At 44.8% G+C, this 18,451-nt stretch overlaps 1 protein-coding gene across 6 annotated transcripts in view; it reads left to right on the top strand.

The window, feature by feature from the left end:
• LOC109890041 (mitogen-activated protein kinase kinase kinase kinase 3-like) overlaps positions 1 to 18,451 on the top strand; it is an 81,805-nt gene that overhangs the window by 17,977 nt on the left and 45,377 nt on the right. For all 6 annotated transcript variants that reach the window (XM_031823725.1, XM_031823722.1, XM_031823720.1 and 3 more), the window contains exon 2: positions 11,079 to 11,136. In XM_031823725.1, the coding sequence (XP_031679585.1) occupies positions 11,079 to 11,136 (58 nt within the window). The remainder of the gene's footprint in view (positions 1 to 11,078; positions 11,137 to 18,451) is intronic.

The following is an 18,451-nucleotide window of genomic DNA, read 5'->3' as shown; positions in this document are numbered from 1 at the left end:
CCTGCGCAGTTCAATCCACCATAATAATTCCATCATTTATTTTGCTGATACACGCAGAATCTCTTCTGTCATAACTTGCTGCCCTAGAAGACTAAAGTAGTGCTCACCAGAAATCCTCACATTCTATTTTGAAACAGAGGAAAGATTAATCCCTTCAAAATGTCATCGGTGTGACTGGTTTTAAGGAAATGAAAAGCTGAGAGAACTATGAAACACGTTTCTGATAAGACTTCAGTTTGTCTTAGGTGCATATTTTTTTCCATTTTAATTAGGAAAATGATATTTATTCATGGCTACATTCAGGGATACTCGTGAGCGGGAAATCAAAAGTACATGTAAACAGCTTATCCCGAATAAGACCTTAAGCAGAATATGAGCTACTATCCGGAATACTGTGCGCATGTAAACCTGGTCAAGGATATGTGGCCTAGAGTAGACCTAGCTTGCTATTTGGCCACCGTCTGAGTCGACTGAGGTGAGGTTCTCTCATGATAGAAGATGGCGTCTAACCATTGATTATACAGATGACGTATTATGGCCTTGGGACCATTTACACTTGTCGTGAGTCATCAGGCACTTGTCAGTCCCTTGTCTGCTGAAGTACTTCTTTTTTTCCTGTTTGTCTTTGTTTTTCTCTTTCTGCCTTGTCCTCTGTCTGTTTCTCTCTCTCTCTCTCTCTCTCTCTCTCTCTCTCTCTCTCTCTCTCTCTCTCTCTCTCTAGGCCCCTCTCTCTCTGTCTGTTTCTCTGGTTCTCTCTCTCTCTCTAGGCCTCTCTCTGTTTCTCTCTCTCTCTAGGCCCCTCTCTCTCTCTCTCTCTCTCTCTAGGCCCCTCTCTCTCTCTCTCTCTCTCTCTCTCTCTCTCTCTCTCTCTCTCTCTCTCTAGGCCCCTCTCTCTCTCTCTCTCTCTCTCTCTCTCTCTCTCTCTCTCTCTCTCTCTCTCTCTCTCTCTCTCTCTCTCTCTCTCTCTCTCTCTCTCTAGGCCTCTCTCTGTTTCTCTCTCTAGGCCTCTCTCTGTTTCTCTCTCTAGGCCTCTCTCTGTTTCTCTCTCTCTCTAGGCCTCTCTCTGTTTCTCTCTCTCTCTAGGCCTCTCTCTGTTTCTCTCTCTCTAGGCCCCTCTCTCTCTCTCTCTCTCTCTCTCTCTCTCTCTCTCTCTAGGCCTCTCTCTGTTTCTCTCTCTCTCTCTAGGCCTCTCTCTCTAGGCCCCTCTCTCTGTCTCTCTAGGCCTCTCTGTCTCTCTAGGCCTCTCTCTCTCTCTCTCTCTCTCTCTCTCTCTCTCTGTCTCTCTAGGCCCCTCTCCTCTCTGCTTCTCTTTCTGTCATTCCCTTTCTCACTGGTGACATCGGAACTGAAGCCTTTTAAGTCAGCCTGCCAACTATTCTGGGATGGTGGAGTTGTATAGGGCAGTGTTCGTATAGAGAAAAGGGCTTTGTTCATATTGCTCAGTGAGCCCTCAGTGTCTCAGTCTGAAATTGAGGGCTGGTGAAGCTAATAAGGCAGATGCTCCATGACCGGCTGTAGCTCAAAACAAGGGCCTGTATGGGAGGGTGTATATAATGTCACATGGCGTCTGTGGATGTCAATCTTCATCCTGTCTCCCACACGGTCTTATCTGCTCCTAGTAGACTGGGAGTTCTTTTTGGCTTCAGACTGGGTATTACCCATCTGTCTGGATGTTCCAGCTATAGAAGTTCTCTCCAGTTTGACATGGGCTATTCTGTCTGTGTAGTCTGGGAGGTTGATCTGTGCCCAGATGGGGTGTTCCATCCATATAATTTGAATTGTGGGTCTGTGCCCAGACTTGTTGTTCTGGCTCTAGTCTGTAGACTACATCTAGCTATCATATCTCATTTAGTCTGTCTCTCAGGTTCAATCAGATCACGTCTTTTACAGACACCATGATTGTCATTCTTATCACTGCTGTTACTGGCTACTTCAGGGCTGTGCTTGACTGAGTTCCTGAGCCCTGCCTCGTGTGTACAGGTGTCTTTTCCAGAAGTGTCTCTCATCGGTAGAGGCTTTAGAGTTTCAGTCATGAATATTAAATACTGGTGAGATGTAGCTTCTTACTGTAAATCATGGAGACCCAGATAAAGTAATATTGAGAGGGACAGCCTGTCAACAACTGTCAGACTTTCATTTCTTGTAGATATTATATGATGTAGCCTACTCTGATCTCTTTAAATAAAAAGATTGAGAAATTTGCTCTGAGTTCCTTGGCTGGACAGCAACTGTGGGTGTACCAATGGGAGGGAGGGGGAGGCATGAATCAGCAAAGGCAAAGTCAATCCGTGCATTTTCACTTCCAAAGTAAGCGCTCTGTAAAATAAATGGTTTATGTACCAGGATTTAAAGTAAATGACCAGTGCTGGTGTGGGTGATGGTGACGCCTCACTCAACTAAGGAGTTGATTCTGTAATGAAAGAAAGGATGAGCAGAGAGAACTGACTCCTGTCTGCAGTTTGTGCAGCCTCCTGTGAAAGCCAGAGCTCTGTGGAGGAGATGCATCCTTTAAACGCAGTTATTCGACCCAGCATTCTGAGACCACATTCATGCTTTTCATATATTATTCCACCACTATTTCTCATCACTAGCCCACTAATACTGTGCATATTTCTAGAAACAGATCTTGCACAAGTCAGTGTCTTTTCCCTTGTCTGACAATGACCATTAGGCCCGAGGTTAACTTTATTTATTGTTATAGTGCTCATTTAAGAACAGGAAGTAGTTAGGCTATTCATTATAGATCAAATATGTGTTATTTGTAAGTGAAAATAGGGGTTTCTAGGAGCGCGGTCCCCGTGGTTGGTTGTTCCATTCCTAATCTCTCGTCTGGCCCAGATCTGAGCCATCGTGCTGTGAGCCCCACCTAGGGTGTGTGTGTGTGTGTGTGTGTGTGTGGCACAGTTTTTCACTGCATCCTCATTATGCTTATTTATAATGTTTTTGAAATCATACTGCCATAAAATAAAAAGTCACATATTATTTTCATTCATACTGGCAGTGTATCATACAATACAATATAGCCTAGACGGTGGGTTTTGATCGTGCTGGTTCATTAAAACTGAAGTCGTCGATGTATCATTATAAATCATGCAGTTCAGGCTTTGGCTTTGCAACTTACTTTTCTGTAATTAGTCCACTGATCAGTATTCCTGGGTGCTCAGGCTGTTCTCTCCTCTGCTGCTGGGAGATTGCCATGTATGCAGGATGCAAATTATATTTTAATGCTGCCCCCCAGTGATCGTGCTAGCTGACCTCTGACCCTGCGATTGACTTGCTCAGTGTTCCCATGCGAGGTTAGCAGAACGCTGATAGGGTTTACTGCTTGCCCAATCACGCACTCTGTAATGAGTAGAGTGAAGTGAACACTGTTAAGGAGGAGTAATATGTACAGGAGTCCGCTTGCAGTGGAATCAGCTTCCAGTCCCTGTGTGAGGTCTCATAAGACTTGATCTGGATACGTGCTGGCCTTCTGGAGCTATCCTGAGAGGATATGTACAACATCAGAGGATCAAGAGGGAAGGGGAGAGTGAGGAGACTGGGGGAGAGTGAGGAGACTGGTGGAGAGGGGAGAGTGAGGAGACTGGTGGAGTGAGGAGACTGGGGGAGAGTGAGGAGACTGGTGGTGTGAGGAGAGTGAGGAGACTGGTGGGGGGGGGGGAGAGTGAGGAGACTGATGGGGAGGGGGGAGTGAGGAGACTGGTGGGGAGAGTGAGGAGACTGGTAGGGAGGGGGGAGTGAGGAGACTGGTGGGGAGGGGGGAGTGAGGAGACTGGTGGGGAGGGGGGAGTGAGGAGACTGGTGGGGAGGGGGGAGTGAGGAGACTGGTGGGGAGGGGGGGAGTGAGGAGACTGGTGGGGAGGGGAGAGTGAGGAGACTGGTGGAGAGGGGTGAGTGAGGAGACTGGTGGAGGAAGGAGAGGGGAGAGTGAGGAGACTGGTGGGGGAAGGAGAGAGGAGAGTGAGGAGACTGGTGAGGAGACTGGTGGAGAGGGGAGAGTGAGGAGACTGGTGGAGAGGGGAGAGTGAGGAGACTGGTGGAGGAAGGAGAGGGGAGAGTGAGGAGACTGGTGGGGGAAGGAGAGGGGAGAGTGAGGAGACTGGTGGGGGAAGGAGAGGGGAGAGTGAGGAGACTGGTGGGGGAAGGAGAGGGGAGAGTGAGGAGACTGGTGGGGGAAGGAGAGGGGAGAGTGAGGAGACTGGTGGGGGAAGGAGAGGGGAGAGTGAGGAGACTGGTGGGGGAAGGAGAGGGGAGAGTGAGGAGACTGGTGGGGGAAGGAGAGGGGAGAGTGAGGAGACTGGTGGGGGAAGGAGAGGGGAGAGTGAGGAGACTGGTGGGGGAAGGAGAGGGGAGAGTGAGGAGACTGGTGGGGGAAGGAGAGGGGAGAGTGAGGAGACTGGTGGGGGAAGGAGAGGGGAGAGTGAGGAGACTGGTGGGGGAAGTTAAAATGATTGAGTTTAGCTAGCTTGAGTGATGATGACAGAGCTTGTTCAGTATGGCACAATGATGTTTTAATGTTCAGATATATCATGTAGAATAGACATGGCTCTCTGACTTGTAGCCTACATCAGAGGAGTCAGCTCTATTCATATTCATGTTATAGTTCAGTATGTGGTACCTTCCAGAATGTGACCTTGATGTTGGAGACTGACACAGAAATGGACAATCAGAATCAGAGAGATGGAGAGGATGGGGTTTGAAATGTCAGAGCAGGAGACCGATGAAGGAGATGTTCAACGTATATTTCAGGGTTGATAGGATTGTCCTCCAATTAGTTTCTAAATTAACTTTTGTTTTGTTTGTGTCCAGTCTTAAATTCATTAGGCCTAAGCCAGGATATCAATTTTGCTCATCAAACTCTCACAAGATTTGAATCAACTCACTTTTTTAGACAGATTAGACAGACTGAGTTGGGTTTGAAAAGACCTTGACACAGAAAGTGAGTCATTTAGCCTGATGTGGTGTGTTGACGAGTTAGTCCTAGTCAACGGGACTGTTAGGTGAACTGGCTTAGACCTGTGACATAAGAAGATGGATGAGTTCAAGTCAGTCTCAAGGAATGCCAATGTTTTCAGTTCAAATCACGTTGTATTGGTCACATACATACACATGGTTAGCAGATGTTAATGCAAGTATAGTGAAATGCTTGTGCTTCTATTTCCAACAGTGCAGCAATATCTAACAAGTAATTTAACAATTCTACAACAACTACCTAATACACACATCGAAGTAAAGGGATGGAATAAGAATATATAAATATATGGATGAGCAGTCCGTTTCCATCGTCATGAGGGTTTATTTATCTTATGTTTCATTCTCACGGTCTGATGGTTGGAATGCAATAAGCTACTGTTTGAATTGTTAACTGCTCACAGATTAAAGGGAACTTTGTTTTCATTAGTCCACTGCTGATACAGTCGCAAAATGTTTTGCATGTCAGCAGTCAAGTTTTCAAGATATTGGACTTTCAAGATGCAAAGTGTTAACTGCCACTAGGGGTGTAACAGTATGTTTATTCTTACACAACCTTTCGGTATGGAGACCTCGGTTCGGTCCACGCTGTGAACTCTAATGAATAGATAAAAAAATGTATATAAACTCAGCAAAAAAAGGAAACATCCCTTTTTCAGGACCTTGTCTTTCAAAGATCATTCGTAAAAATCCAAATAACTTCACAGATCTTCATTGTAAAGGATTCAAACACTGTTTCCCATGCTTGTTCAATGAACCATAAACAATTAATAAACCTGCGGAACGGTCGTTAAGACACTAACAGATTAAAGATGGTAGGCAATTAAGGTCACAGTTCTGAAAACTTAGGACACTAAAGAGGCCTTTCTGTTGACTCTGAAAAACATCAAAAGAAAGATGCCCAGGGTCGTCCCTGCTCATCTGCATGGACATGCCTTGGGCATGCTGCAAGGAGGATTGAGGACTGATGTGGCCAGGGCAATAAATTACAATGTCCGTACTGTGAGAAGCCTAAGACAGCGCTACAGGGAGACAGGATGGACAGCTGATTGTCCTCGCAGTGGCAGACCACGTGTAACAACACCTGCACAGGATAAGTACACCCGAACATCACACCTGTGGGACAGGTACAGGATGGCAACAACAACTGCCCGAGTTACACCAGGAACGCACAATCCCTCCATCAGTGGTCAGACTGTCCGCAATAGGCTGAGAGAGGCTGGACTGAGTGCTTGTAGGCCTGTTGTAAGGCAGGTCCTCACCAGACATCACCGGCAACAACGTCGCCTATGGGCACAAACACACCGTCGCTGGACCAGACAGGACTGGCAAAAAGTGCTCTTCACTGACGAGTCGCGGTTTTGTCTCACCAGGGGTGATGGTCGGATTTGTGTTTATCGTTGAAGGAATGAGTGTTACGCCGAGGCCTGTACTCTGGAGCGGGATTGTTTTGGAGGTGGAGGGTCCGTCATAGTCTGGGGCAGTGTGTCACAGCATCATCGGACTGAGTTTGTTGTCATTGCAGGCAGTCTCAACGCTGTGCGTTACAGGGAAGACATCCTCCTCCCTCATGTGGTACCCTTCCTGCAGGCTCATCCTGACATGACCCTCCAGCATGACAATGCCACCAGCCATACTGCTCGTTCTGTGCAGGAATTCCTGCAAGACAGTAATGTTGGTGTTCTGCCATGGCCAGCGAAGAGCCCGGATCTCAATACCATTGAGCACCTCTGGGACCTGTTGGATCAGAGGGTGAGGGCTAGGGCCATTCCCCCCTCAGAAACTTGCAGGTGCCTTGGTGGAAGAGTGGGGTAACATCTCACAGCAAGAACTGGCAAATCTGGTGCAGTCCATGAGGAGGAGATGCACTGCAGTACTTAATGCAGCTGGTGGCCACACCAGATACTGACTTTTGATTTTGACCCCCCCTTTGTTCAGGGACACATTATTCCATTTCTGTTAGTCACATGACACAGTTGTATTTTGTTATGTTCATACAAATATTTGCCCATGTTAAGTTTGCTGAAAATATATAAGCAGTTTCCAGTGAGAAGATGTTTATTTTGCGTGTGTGTGTGTTTCACACTAGGCCTATAGGCTATGTCTACGTTGCGTTGTAGGCCTGTGGCTCTTAGGTACATCTGTGCTGGAAAAAAACATTTCTGACTATTCTGTTAAAACAACTAGAGCCTTTGCGCACTTTGTAATAATTGCTGCATTTCAAGCTGTCTTTTTGTGAGGCACAACCAGGAACTAGTTCTTTACGATTGCGAATGGTGTTGTCGATTAACCAGAATTGGAAGATCAAATCAAATCAAATCAAATGTATTTATATAGCCCTTCATACATCAGCTGATATCTCAAAGTGCTGTACAGAAACCCAGCCTAAAACCCCAAACAGCAAGCAATGCAGGTGTAGAAGCACGGTGGCTAGGAAAAACTCCCTAGAAAGGCCAAAACCTAGGAAGAAACCTAGAGAGGAACCAGGCTATGTGGGGTGGCCAGTCCTCTTCTGGCTGTGCCGGGTGGAGATTATAACAGAACATGGCCAAGATGTTCAAATGTTCATAAATGACCAGCATGGTCGTATAATAATAAGGCAGAACAGTTGAAACTGGAACTGCAGCACGGCCAGGTAGACTGGGGACAGCAAGGAGTCATCATGTCAGGTAATCCTGGGGCATGGTCCTAGGGCTCAGGTCCTCCGAGAGAGAGAAGGAGAGAATTAGAGAACGCAAACTTAGATTCACACAGGACACCGAATAGGACAGGAGAAGTACTCCAGATATAACAAACTGACCCTAGCCCCCCGACACATAAACTACTGCAGCATAAATACTGGAGGCTGAGACAGGAGACAGATCCTCAATCATTGTTTTAAATCTCTAGACACAGCCTACAGGGAGGAAGTGAGGGCACTCGGAGTGTGGTGTCAGGTCTCACTCAATGTCAACAAAACATAGGAGATGATCATGGACTTCAGGAAACAACAGAGGGTGCACCCCCCTATCCACATCGACGGGACAGCAGTGGAGAAGGTGGAAAGTTTTAAGTTCCTCTGCGTACACGTCATGGATAACCTGGAATGGTCCACCCACACAGACAGTCTGGTGAGGAAGACGCAACAGCGCCTCTTCAACCTCAGGAGGCTGAATAAATTTGGCTTGTCACCTAAAACCCTCACAAACTTTTACAGATGAGAACATCCTGTCGGGCTGTATCACCGCCTGGTACGGCAACTGCTCTGCCCACAACCACAAGACTCTCCAGAGGGTGGTGCAGTCTGCACAACTCATCACTGGGGGCAAAATACCTGTCCTCCAGGACACCGACAGCACCCGATATTGCAGGACAGCCAAAAATATCATCAAGGACAACAACCACTGCCTGTTCACCCCGCTATCATCCAGAAGGTGAGGTCAGTACAGGTGCATCAAAGCTTGGACCGAGAGACTGGAAAACAGCTTCTATGTCAAGGCCATCAGACTGTTAAACTGCCATCACTAACATAGAGAGGCTGCTGCCTACATACAGACTCTAAATCATTGGCCACTTTAATAAATGGATCACTAGTCACTTTAATAATAGACCTCCCGAGTGGTACAGGGGTCTAAGGCAGTGCTAGCTGTGCTGCTAGAGATTCTGGGTTCGAGTCCTGACTCTGTCGAGGGCCGCCTGCGACCAGGAGACCCATGGGGCGGCACACAATTGGCCCAGCGTTGTCTGGGTTAGGGGAGGCTTTGGCCGGCAGGCATGTTGTTGTCCCATCGCGCACCGGTGACTCCTGTGGCGGGCCGGTGCAGTGCACGCTGACACGGTCTCCAGATGTACGGTGTTTCCTCCGACACTTTAACTATCAATTGGATGCCACGGAATTGGGGGAAAAAATATAATAATACCAAAAAGATTATGCCACTTTAATAATGTTTACATATCTTGCATTCCTGTAAGATATACATATACTGTACTCTATACCATCTATTGCATCTTGCCTATGCCGCTCGGTTATCGCTCATCCATATATTTATATGTACATAATTTTATTCCATTCCTTTACTTGGATTTGTGTGTATTAGGTAGTTGTTGTGGAATTGTTAGATTACTTGTTAGATATTACTGCACTTTCGGAACTGGAGTCACAAGCTACACTCGTATTAACATCTGCTAACCATGTGTATGTGACCAATAACATTTAATTTGATTTAGTTTGGGAACATTCTGGCTTCCCAGTAGATTACAACGGCGATGGACAAAGTCGTGGATAAAACGTTAACAGTACATCACCAAGCTCAAGCCTATGCAGCTGCCAACGACTCCAGTATGTTGCACCATTTATGGCAGAGCAAGACTGAAACACAGAGACAAACAACACAACATTGCTTCCCTCTGTATTCAAGCAGTACTTGGCTGCTGATTTATAACCGAGCCAAAGAAATTAGAAGAGTGATAGGTAGGCTGTGTTTTATATTTTATACTTTATTTTATAGCTGCAGATATTACGAACTTCCCTCTTGCACCCATTTCAGCAAACCGGTAGTGCCAGCTCTATATTTGCAAACCGGTAGTGCCAGCTCTATATAAGCAAACTGGTAGTGCCAGCTCTATATAAGCAAACCGGTAGTGCCAGCTCTATATAAGCAAACCAAAGCCCAGGTTTTAAATGAATTGGTCAATGCATCCTGTTTTGTGCTTAGTGATATCCCATCACATTACCCTGGAGTGGGAGATGTACGTATGGTGGTACAGACATGGCCCCTTTGAGAGTCACAAGTGCGCATCTGGGCTGAAGGAGGCAGTGTCATGATGTGTTCATAACCAAGTGGGAATTTACCACATATGAAAAATCCTCTTGAATGGTAGTGATTACTAGTGGGAAATTCACCTATCATCCTGAGCACCCACTTCTCCAACATGGTGACCTCTGACTTCACCTGCTAAGTAAATGGCCTCTAGAACAGCATTTACTGCAGTTAAATGCAACCACAAAACATTCTTTATAAAAAGCAATCTATTAATGTGGTTTTTGAACTCAAATTTGTTTACAAGCATGATTGCTGTACTTTTAATTTATGGTTGACATCGCTTGTTGGCCATTAGCCAATCCCCGTTTCTCAACTAATTCTGACTTTACAACTGGTAAATTCGCACCTCCCACATGGTTACAAACGCAGCATCAGAGTGGAACCTTGAGGCCCAACATACCAGTCCAGGAACATTGTGCATTGTGACTGGAATTTAATTTCCCCGCTGTACTGAAAAGTGAACATTGACCCCAAGAATCACAGCACGTACCGAACCGTTACACACCATCATAATGATGCACAATGTATTATTTGCTTTTCAAAGGTGAATCTTCAGTAATATCCATAAAACGTATTTGTTTATGAATCTCTTTGCAAATATTCCATCCATAAGTTCAGTATTATTATTATTATTAGCCTGTAAGGCATTTTAGCAAATTTGTATTTCTTTTTAATTTTACCCCTTTTTCTCCCCAATTTCGTGGTATCCAATTGTTTTAGTAGCTACTATATTGTCTCATCGCTACAACTCCCGTACGGGCTCGGGAGAGACAAAGGTTGAAAGTCCTCCGAAACACAACCCAACCGCACTGCTTCTTAACACAGCGCACATCCAACCCGGAAGCCAGCCACACCAATGTGTCGGAGGAAACACCGTGCACCTGGCAACCTTGGTTAGCGCGCACTGCGCCTGGCCCGCCACACACTGGTGTGTGATGAGACAAGGACATCCCTACCGACCAAGCCCTCCCTAACCCGGACTATGCTAGGCCAAGTGCGTCGCCCCACTGACCTCCCGGTCGCAGCCGGTTACGACAGAGCCTGGGCGCGAACCCAGGGTCTCTGGTGGCACAGCTGGCGCTGCAGTACAGCGCCCTTAACCACTGCGCCACCCGTGAGGCCATGCCAGTTAGCAGTTAAGCAATGTTATCCTACAGTAGCAGCCAACTAACTGTTCTAGCCTACACTCTCTCAGGCTTAAACACAGTGTTGGTCTGACAGAGGCCAGTCCTCTCTAAACTCCAGTATGTTCCCTCCTACAGACAGCTGGCTAATAAATGCTCTCTCTCTCTCTCTCTCCTCCAGGCCCGTAATGTCAACACCGGGGAACTGGCTGCCATTAAAGTTATTAAGCTGGAACCTGGTAAACTCTTTTTTTTTCTCTCTACCATGTGTCATCACTGTTTCCCTCCTCCTCCTCCTTTCCTCCCCTTTGTCCCTTTTCCCCTCCTCCTTTCTCTCCTCTCTTATCCCTCTCATCCACCATTTCCCAAGTTTTCTCCAGTCTTTTACAAACCCATTTTACACTAGGCAGTCTCTTGCCTACTGTTGCAGACATAATCAAATGTTTATTTTGTTAATCGTCCTCTGTCCCCAACAGCTGAATCGAATTATCCTTTAGAAAGACAAGGCCGTGTCCGAATACCCATAATTGCATCCTAAATAGTAGGGCGACTGAGAATGTGAAAAAAATCAAGTTTAATAGTATGTGACATTTCGAAAATAAAGTATTCTTTAAATGGCCGGATGTCATACTAATTCGGCTTTCACAACAGCAGATCAATTAGATATGGTGATGTGGTACCGAAATCAACGCAGTCACGCAGGACGCAGTATGCAAAATAGAATGTTTAATAGTATGTGACATTTTGGAAATGGAGTGGTTTAAATGCCAGGATGTTATACTCATCTCTTCTGTAGGCTAGGCAACCTATTTAATGTATGGATCAAGCCATAGCAGTCATTCTGATCTCTTTCCCAGTGATCAGTGCTTTACTTTATTATGTTGCTCTCCAGCGGTTCTGAATTTCCCCCCAAATCAAATCAAATCAAATGTATTTGTCACATACACATGGTTAGCAAATGTTAATGCGAGTGTAGCGAAATGCTTGTGCTTCTTGTTCCGACAATGCAGTAATAACCAACGAGTAATCTAACCTAACAATTCCAAAACTACTACCTTATACACACAAGTGTAAAGGGATAAAGAATATGTACATAAAGATATATGAATGAGTGATGGTACAGAGCGGCATAGGCAAGATGCAGTAGATGGTATCGAGTACAGTATATACATATGAGATGAGTAATGTAGGGTATGTAAACAAAGTGGCATAGTTTAAAGTGGCTAGTGATACATGTATTACATAAAGATGCAGTAGATGATATAGAGTACAGTATATACATATGCATATGAGATGAATAATGTAGGGTATGTAAACATTATATTAAGTAGCATTGTTTAAAGTGGCTAGTGATATATTTTACATCAATTTCCATCGATTCCCATTATTAAAGTAGCTGGAGTTGAGTCAGTGTGTTGGCAGCAGCCACTCAATGTTAGTGGTGGCTGTTTAACAGTCTGATGGCCTTGAGATAGGAGTTGTTTTTCAGCTGAACTTGCGACCACCTGACTGTCCATGTCCTTTTCATTTGAACATTGTGAAAAGTTTTGGTATGTACGGTTTTGATTTCTATATGTTACAACATTTAGGTTTTTACTGATACATTTGTTGAAATTAAACAAATGATCTGTTTCTGTCTTCAGTCCTTTTTAAATAGGATAGATGGGCTGTATGGTCTACTATAGTATAGGTAGAATGTGGTAGTCTGCCTGTAACCAACCTGAGTAGGCCTAGAACTCCATTAGGTAGACTGTGATAGTCTGCCTATAACCAAACTGAGCAGGCCTAGAACTCCATTAGGTAGACTGTGATAGTCTGCCTATAACCAAACTGAGCAGGCCTAGAACTCCATTAGGTAGACTGTGATAGTCTGCCTATAACCAACCTGAGCAGGCCTAGAACTCCATTCCTATTTAGAGTTTAGAGAAATTAATTACATTGTAAATGAGCTATTATCAGGCTGGTTAATGCGATGCATGTCTTTTGAATTTGGAAAAATCCACCTGCACTCGGCCCTGCCCCACCTATTCAGCCAATCAGGAGCCTCTCCAGCATTGCGGCCGTGGCATACTGCATACTTTTCCCTAAACAGTACGTGCTAAATAGAATGCGACGATGAGTACATAGTATGCAGTTTAAGTATGTAGTACACTAGTATGGGTATTCGGACATGCCATTGTCTTGTCACCGTCTTCACAATTTAACAGTCCAATTAATGCCTTTTTATGGTTCTCTTATCAGTCATGATTTCTGCGTAGATGTTGGTTCACAGTACACTGATTTTAATGATTTAGATGGAACTATAAACAGCTAGTTTGTTTCTGCTTGTGATTTATGAGCATCATCATTCAAACCCCTTGTCTCTCCTCCTAAAGTATTTATTTTCTGTCTAATTTGAGTTTGAGTGTAATTTTCAGAGCCCTTTAATGGAAGTGAATGCGTGTTGCTAGGCTACATTCCAATCATTCCCCAAGTCTGGAGCACAGCTTGCGAGCCAAACAAAATAACATGCAGCACACGCAGTGTCCCAGTTTCCGCTTCCTCCTCCATAGAATGTTCTATCTGCAAACAACCACAGACGCTACCAAGCTGCCACCTAAATGTGTGTTTCTGTGCCCAGGTATGCAGTACGCATGCATATCTTTACCACTACAGCTGGAGGTCTTTATTTTTCCTGCACACTGTGAATGTCATTTTGTTGCGCACATTAACAATTTCTTGCATCACAAAGAAGATTAGGCTAAATTTACAAGGTGGCATCCTTGTCAGTTTTTCAGTTCAAGTGGAGGAAATCTCCTCGTATTTTGATGGCATCCTCTTAAGAGATGCAGCTGACGATTGTTGAGGGAGCAGCCTAGTCTGTCTACTGTACCAAGGTACTTTTAGACTAAAACTGTGCCTATATTGTCTTTAGCCCTTGTCCCTTGATGTACATCTAACCCAGGGTTTCCCAAACAGTCCTGGAGACACCAAGGCGTGCACGTTTTGCTTTTTGCCCTGGGGAGGGGGCTACAGGAGCGACTTTGGGAAACCCTGGTCTAACCTGACGAAAGCTGTTCACTCAGTTTTTCAATACAGTTGCTATGAATTTAATCTGAAGGATATTAATGTGTTTTTCCTCCTAATGTGTCTGTTAGGGGTGTTAGGGGTGTCCTAATGTCTGTTAGGGTTGTTAGGGGTGGCCTAATGTGTCTGTTAGGGTTGTCCTAATGTCTGTTAGGGGTGTCCTAATGTCTGTTAGGGGTGTCCTAATGTGTCTGTTAGGGGTGTCCTAATGTGTCTGTTAGGGGTGTCCTAATGTCTGTTAGGGGTGTCCTAATGTCTGTTAGGGGTGTCCTAATGTCTGTTAGGGGTGTCCTAATGTCTGTTAGGGTTGTCCTAATGTGTCTGTTAGGGTTGTTAGGGGTGTCCTAATGTGTCTGTTAGGGTTGTTAGGGTGTCCTAATGTGTCTGTTAGGGTTGTTAGGGGTGTCCTAATGTGTCTGTTAGGGTTGTTAGGGGTGTCCTAATGTGTCTGTTAGGGTTGTTAGGGGTGTCCTAATGTGTCTGTTAGGCTTGTCCTAATGTGTCTGTTAGGGTTGTTAGGGGTGTCCTAATGTGTCTGTTAGGGGTGTCCTAATGTGTCTGTTAGGGTTGTTAGGGGTGTCCTAATGTGTCTGTTAGGGTTGTTAGGGTGTCCTAATGTGTCTGTTAGGGTTGTTAGGGGTGTCCTAATGTGTTTGTTAGGGTTGTTAGGGGTGTCCTAATGTGTCTGTTAGGGGTGTCCTAATGTGTCTGTTAGGGTTGTTAGGGGTGTCCTAATGTGTCAGGGGTGTCCTAATGTGTCTGTTCGGGTTGTTAGGGATGTTCTAATGTGTCAGGGGTGTCCTAATGTGTCTGCATTCTGCAGGCCTGAGGCGGCGCAGTTCATATCAAGCAGCTCCATAACTGTAATCGCTCCCAGGGTGACCATGTCACGTAAGCCATATGCTCATAAATCAAAAGCAGAAACAAACTAAATGTTTATAGTTCCATCTAATTCATGAATTCAATGTCAGACCCACTGGCTCCAGGTCATCTACAAGTCCATGCTAGATAAGCTCCGCCTTATCTCAGTTCACTGGTCATGATGGCAACACCCACCCGTAGCACGCGCTCCTGCAGGTGTATCCCACTGATCATCCCTAAAGCCAACACCTCATTTGGCCGCCTTTCGTTCCAGTTCTCTGCTGCCTGTGACAAAAAACGAATTGCAAAAATCGCTGAAGTTGGAGACTTATCTCCCTCACCAACTTTAAACATCTGCTATCTGAGCAGCTAACCGATCGCTGCAGCTGTACATAGCCCACCCAATTTACCTACCTCATCCCCATACTGTTTTTATTTATTTACTTTTCTGCTCTTTTGCACATCAGTATCTCTACCTGCACATGACCATCTGATCATTTATCACTCCAGTGTTAATCTGCTAAATTGTAATTATTCGCCTACCTCCTCATGTCTTTTGCACACTGTACATAGACTCTCTTTTTTTCTACTGTGTTATTGACTTGTTTATTGTTCACTCCATGTGTAAGTCTGTGTTGTTGTCTGTTCACACTGCTATGCTTTATCTTGGCCAGGTCGCAGTTGTAAATGAGAACTTGTTCTCAACTAGCCTACCTGGTTAAATAAAGGTGAAATTAAAAATAAAATAAAAAACGTACTGTGAACAAAGAATCCAGACTGAAATCCTGACTGATGAGAGAGAAAAGCATAAAAGCTGTTCATTAGACTGTTAAATTGTAAAGACGGAGACAAGAAAGATGGCCATGTCCGAAATGAACAGACCATTCCCCATGTTTCAGCATTTTACAAATTCATTTCAATGCCAATTAAAGCAATGTGGGAAGAAATGGAATGCTTCCCAATGTCTTATCTGGTACCTATCATACATTGGTTGTGTTCCAACCCTTCATATTTCTTTATATATTTAAAGTGATGTAGCACAGTTTTTGTATAATTTGAGCCAGTAGTTTAGAAAGTAGCGAGTGAAAACGTCTCAGGCCTGCAGAATGCATTGGGGAAGTGTTGAATATGCTAAAGCCGCATGCACACCAGTTTTCCCTTCCCCACATTGCATCATTGCTTCCCATCTGAGATATTTTAACTTGACATATTATTCATTTAGCAGACTTACAGGAGCAATTGGGGTTAAGTGCCTTGCTCAAGGGCACCTCGGCAGATTTTTCACCTTGTCGGCTCAGGGATTCAAACCGGCGCCCTTCTGGGTACTGGCCCAACACTCTTACCGCTAGGCTACCTGCCGCCCTAGCAGTCTGTGCTGTTTCATACAGTTTGTGCAGCCTGTCTGACCACCACATGGGTTATTAGCTCTGACTTTGCTGTAAGCGACTTTGAGGAAAAGTGTACTTACTATGGCTGTGAAACGTGGTTGTCTCACCTAGCTATCTTAAGATGAATGCACCAACTATAAGTCTGCTAAATGACTTGCATGTAAAATGCTCACCTCTCCCTTTAAAACCTGTATGGAAACTCCCGCTCACCTGCCCTCAAACGGTCGGAGGATATCTCACTGCTGACTGTATTGTTGTGCAGCATGTGTAGTTGTCTTGCCACGTGGGAAAACCTAGAGCCATAACCTAAATGTGGGTAAAAGAGCTGACAGCCAGCAGTTTTCAATAGCACCTATAACATAACGGGAGGAGATGATCCCTCTTTTTTGCTTTCTCTTACACACATTCACAATGTTGTTAATGTATTAACATTAACAGAGGGGAACGATTATCTGGGGTTTGTTATTTTTCTCTCTCTCTGTGTGTTGTGTCGCTAGGCTAGCTGTCAGGCTGATTGTCCTATAGAAAGGCCAATGTGGACGCACGCTCCATGGAAATGTAGTGGCCACAGTCAGAGGAATGTGTTATTGTTCACTCCAACAAGCACTTTATTTTTAGATTTCTCTTAAGTGTGTTCGAAGCCCTGTACTTATCACATTCTTTCCATTGTCTCTGTTCCCTATTGCTTGTGCGTGTGTGTGTGTGTGTGTGTGTGTTTTCAAATGTCTGTGCTTCTAAGTAGGTGGGGTGTGTGTGTGTGTGTGGTGTGTGTGTTTTCAAATGTCTGTGCTTCTAAGTAGGTGGGGTGTGTGTATGTATGTGTGTGTGTGTGTGTGTGTGTGTGTGCGTGCGCGCTACCCTCTTGTATGTGTTATTCCCCGGCTTTGAGATCTATACACAAAGTGATGACTACAGGACACGCTTATGGAGTCTGGCTTTAGGAGATATGGAAATGTCATGCTTCAGACTTGTGCTTTTGCTTACATGCTTCAAGGTTTTCCTCAAACTTTCCTTCTGTTGACAACTGAGTTGCTTGGCTTTGAGAAAAGGTATTTTAGCTTTGACTTCAGACAGTTCTCAAACAGTAAGCTGGAATAAGCAGATGAAATGGGGTGTTTTTCACATCCACCCTACAAATGCAACTCCTTACATGCTCCATGATCCAACAAACGCTGCTACCACAACTTTTTATTTAGAAGAAAGTTAGACTTTTTGTTTTGACTACTTCGTCAGGAGGCAGGACCTGTATTACCCTGTATTACTACTACCAGCAGCAGCATTCTGCAATCAAACTGCTAATGGAATCAGACTAATGAAACACAATACAGTCCCTATGCAACCATCAGGAAATGATATGTTTCGCAGTTTGGACTGGCACACCCATCAGAACATGTCAGGATTGACTGTCTTAAAGCCTGGGTCATTGAATAACAAACACACGTGTGTGTGTGTGTGATAAAGATCTATTTGAATCCTTACAGTGAATAGGCTACTATGGATTATAAGCCGGGTGGTTCGAGCCCTGAATGCTGATTGGCTGACAGCCGTGGTATATCAGACCATATACCACAAAATGTGAAAAATAGTCAAGGGGTCTGAGTACTTTCCAAAGGCACTGTAGCGTCAGGGTTTATGGGTTTACATAGTGAATGGTATGCTCTAGTAGTGAATGTATGCCAGAACAAGGTGTTTTGCACTACTAAGCATCAGTGAGGGATTTGGCTCAGTCTTCACTGATTGGTTGATTTATGCAGTGTGAGCATCTGAACGGCTGGGTCTGGATTTCAGAGGCAAAAACCTTGAGCTTGATTTGATAAGCCATTGCACCGGTGTGCCAGTCTTTTTCAGCAGGCACTAAAGGACAACAATGGAAGCCTTAAAACACAGCACTGTGTTTACTTCATCTTCAGATTTAGCTGACGTCTCCCAGGGTTGAGTCCTAAGAGTTCTCCGTACGCAACTCACAATTTTCACCTTATTGACACAAATTCTGATTGAAGCAAAAGTTTGTAAACTGCGCTTGGATGTCATTCAGGATTCGGCCCACAATCCTTCCTTTGCCTCTGACTAGTAGCCTATGATTTGCCCTTATTTTCCCTTTTGTGTTGCCATTCGTTATCCTTGAGAGGTGACGTCAGGACCGTAGCGGGGGAAACAAAGCCCCCTCCCCCCAAAGCCAAATTACATCCCATGTGTTGTGATAATTGCTTTGTTTGCTCTGTAACGTGTTAGTCCATAT

Source organism: Oncorhynchus kisutch, linkage group LG4 (genome assembly GCF_002021735.2).
Source record: "Oncorhynchus kisutch isolate 150728-3 linkage group LG4, Okis_V2, whole genome shotgun sequence".
NCBI lineage: Eukaryota > Metazoa > Chordata > Actinopteri > Salmoniformes > Salmonidae > Oncorhynchus > Oncorhynchus kisutch.
The sequence above is the reverse complement of the archived record's forward strand: the minus strand, read 5'-3'. Positions and strand labels throughout refer to the sequence as shown.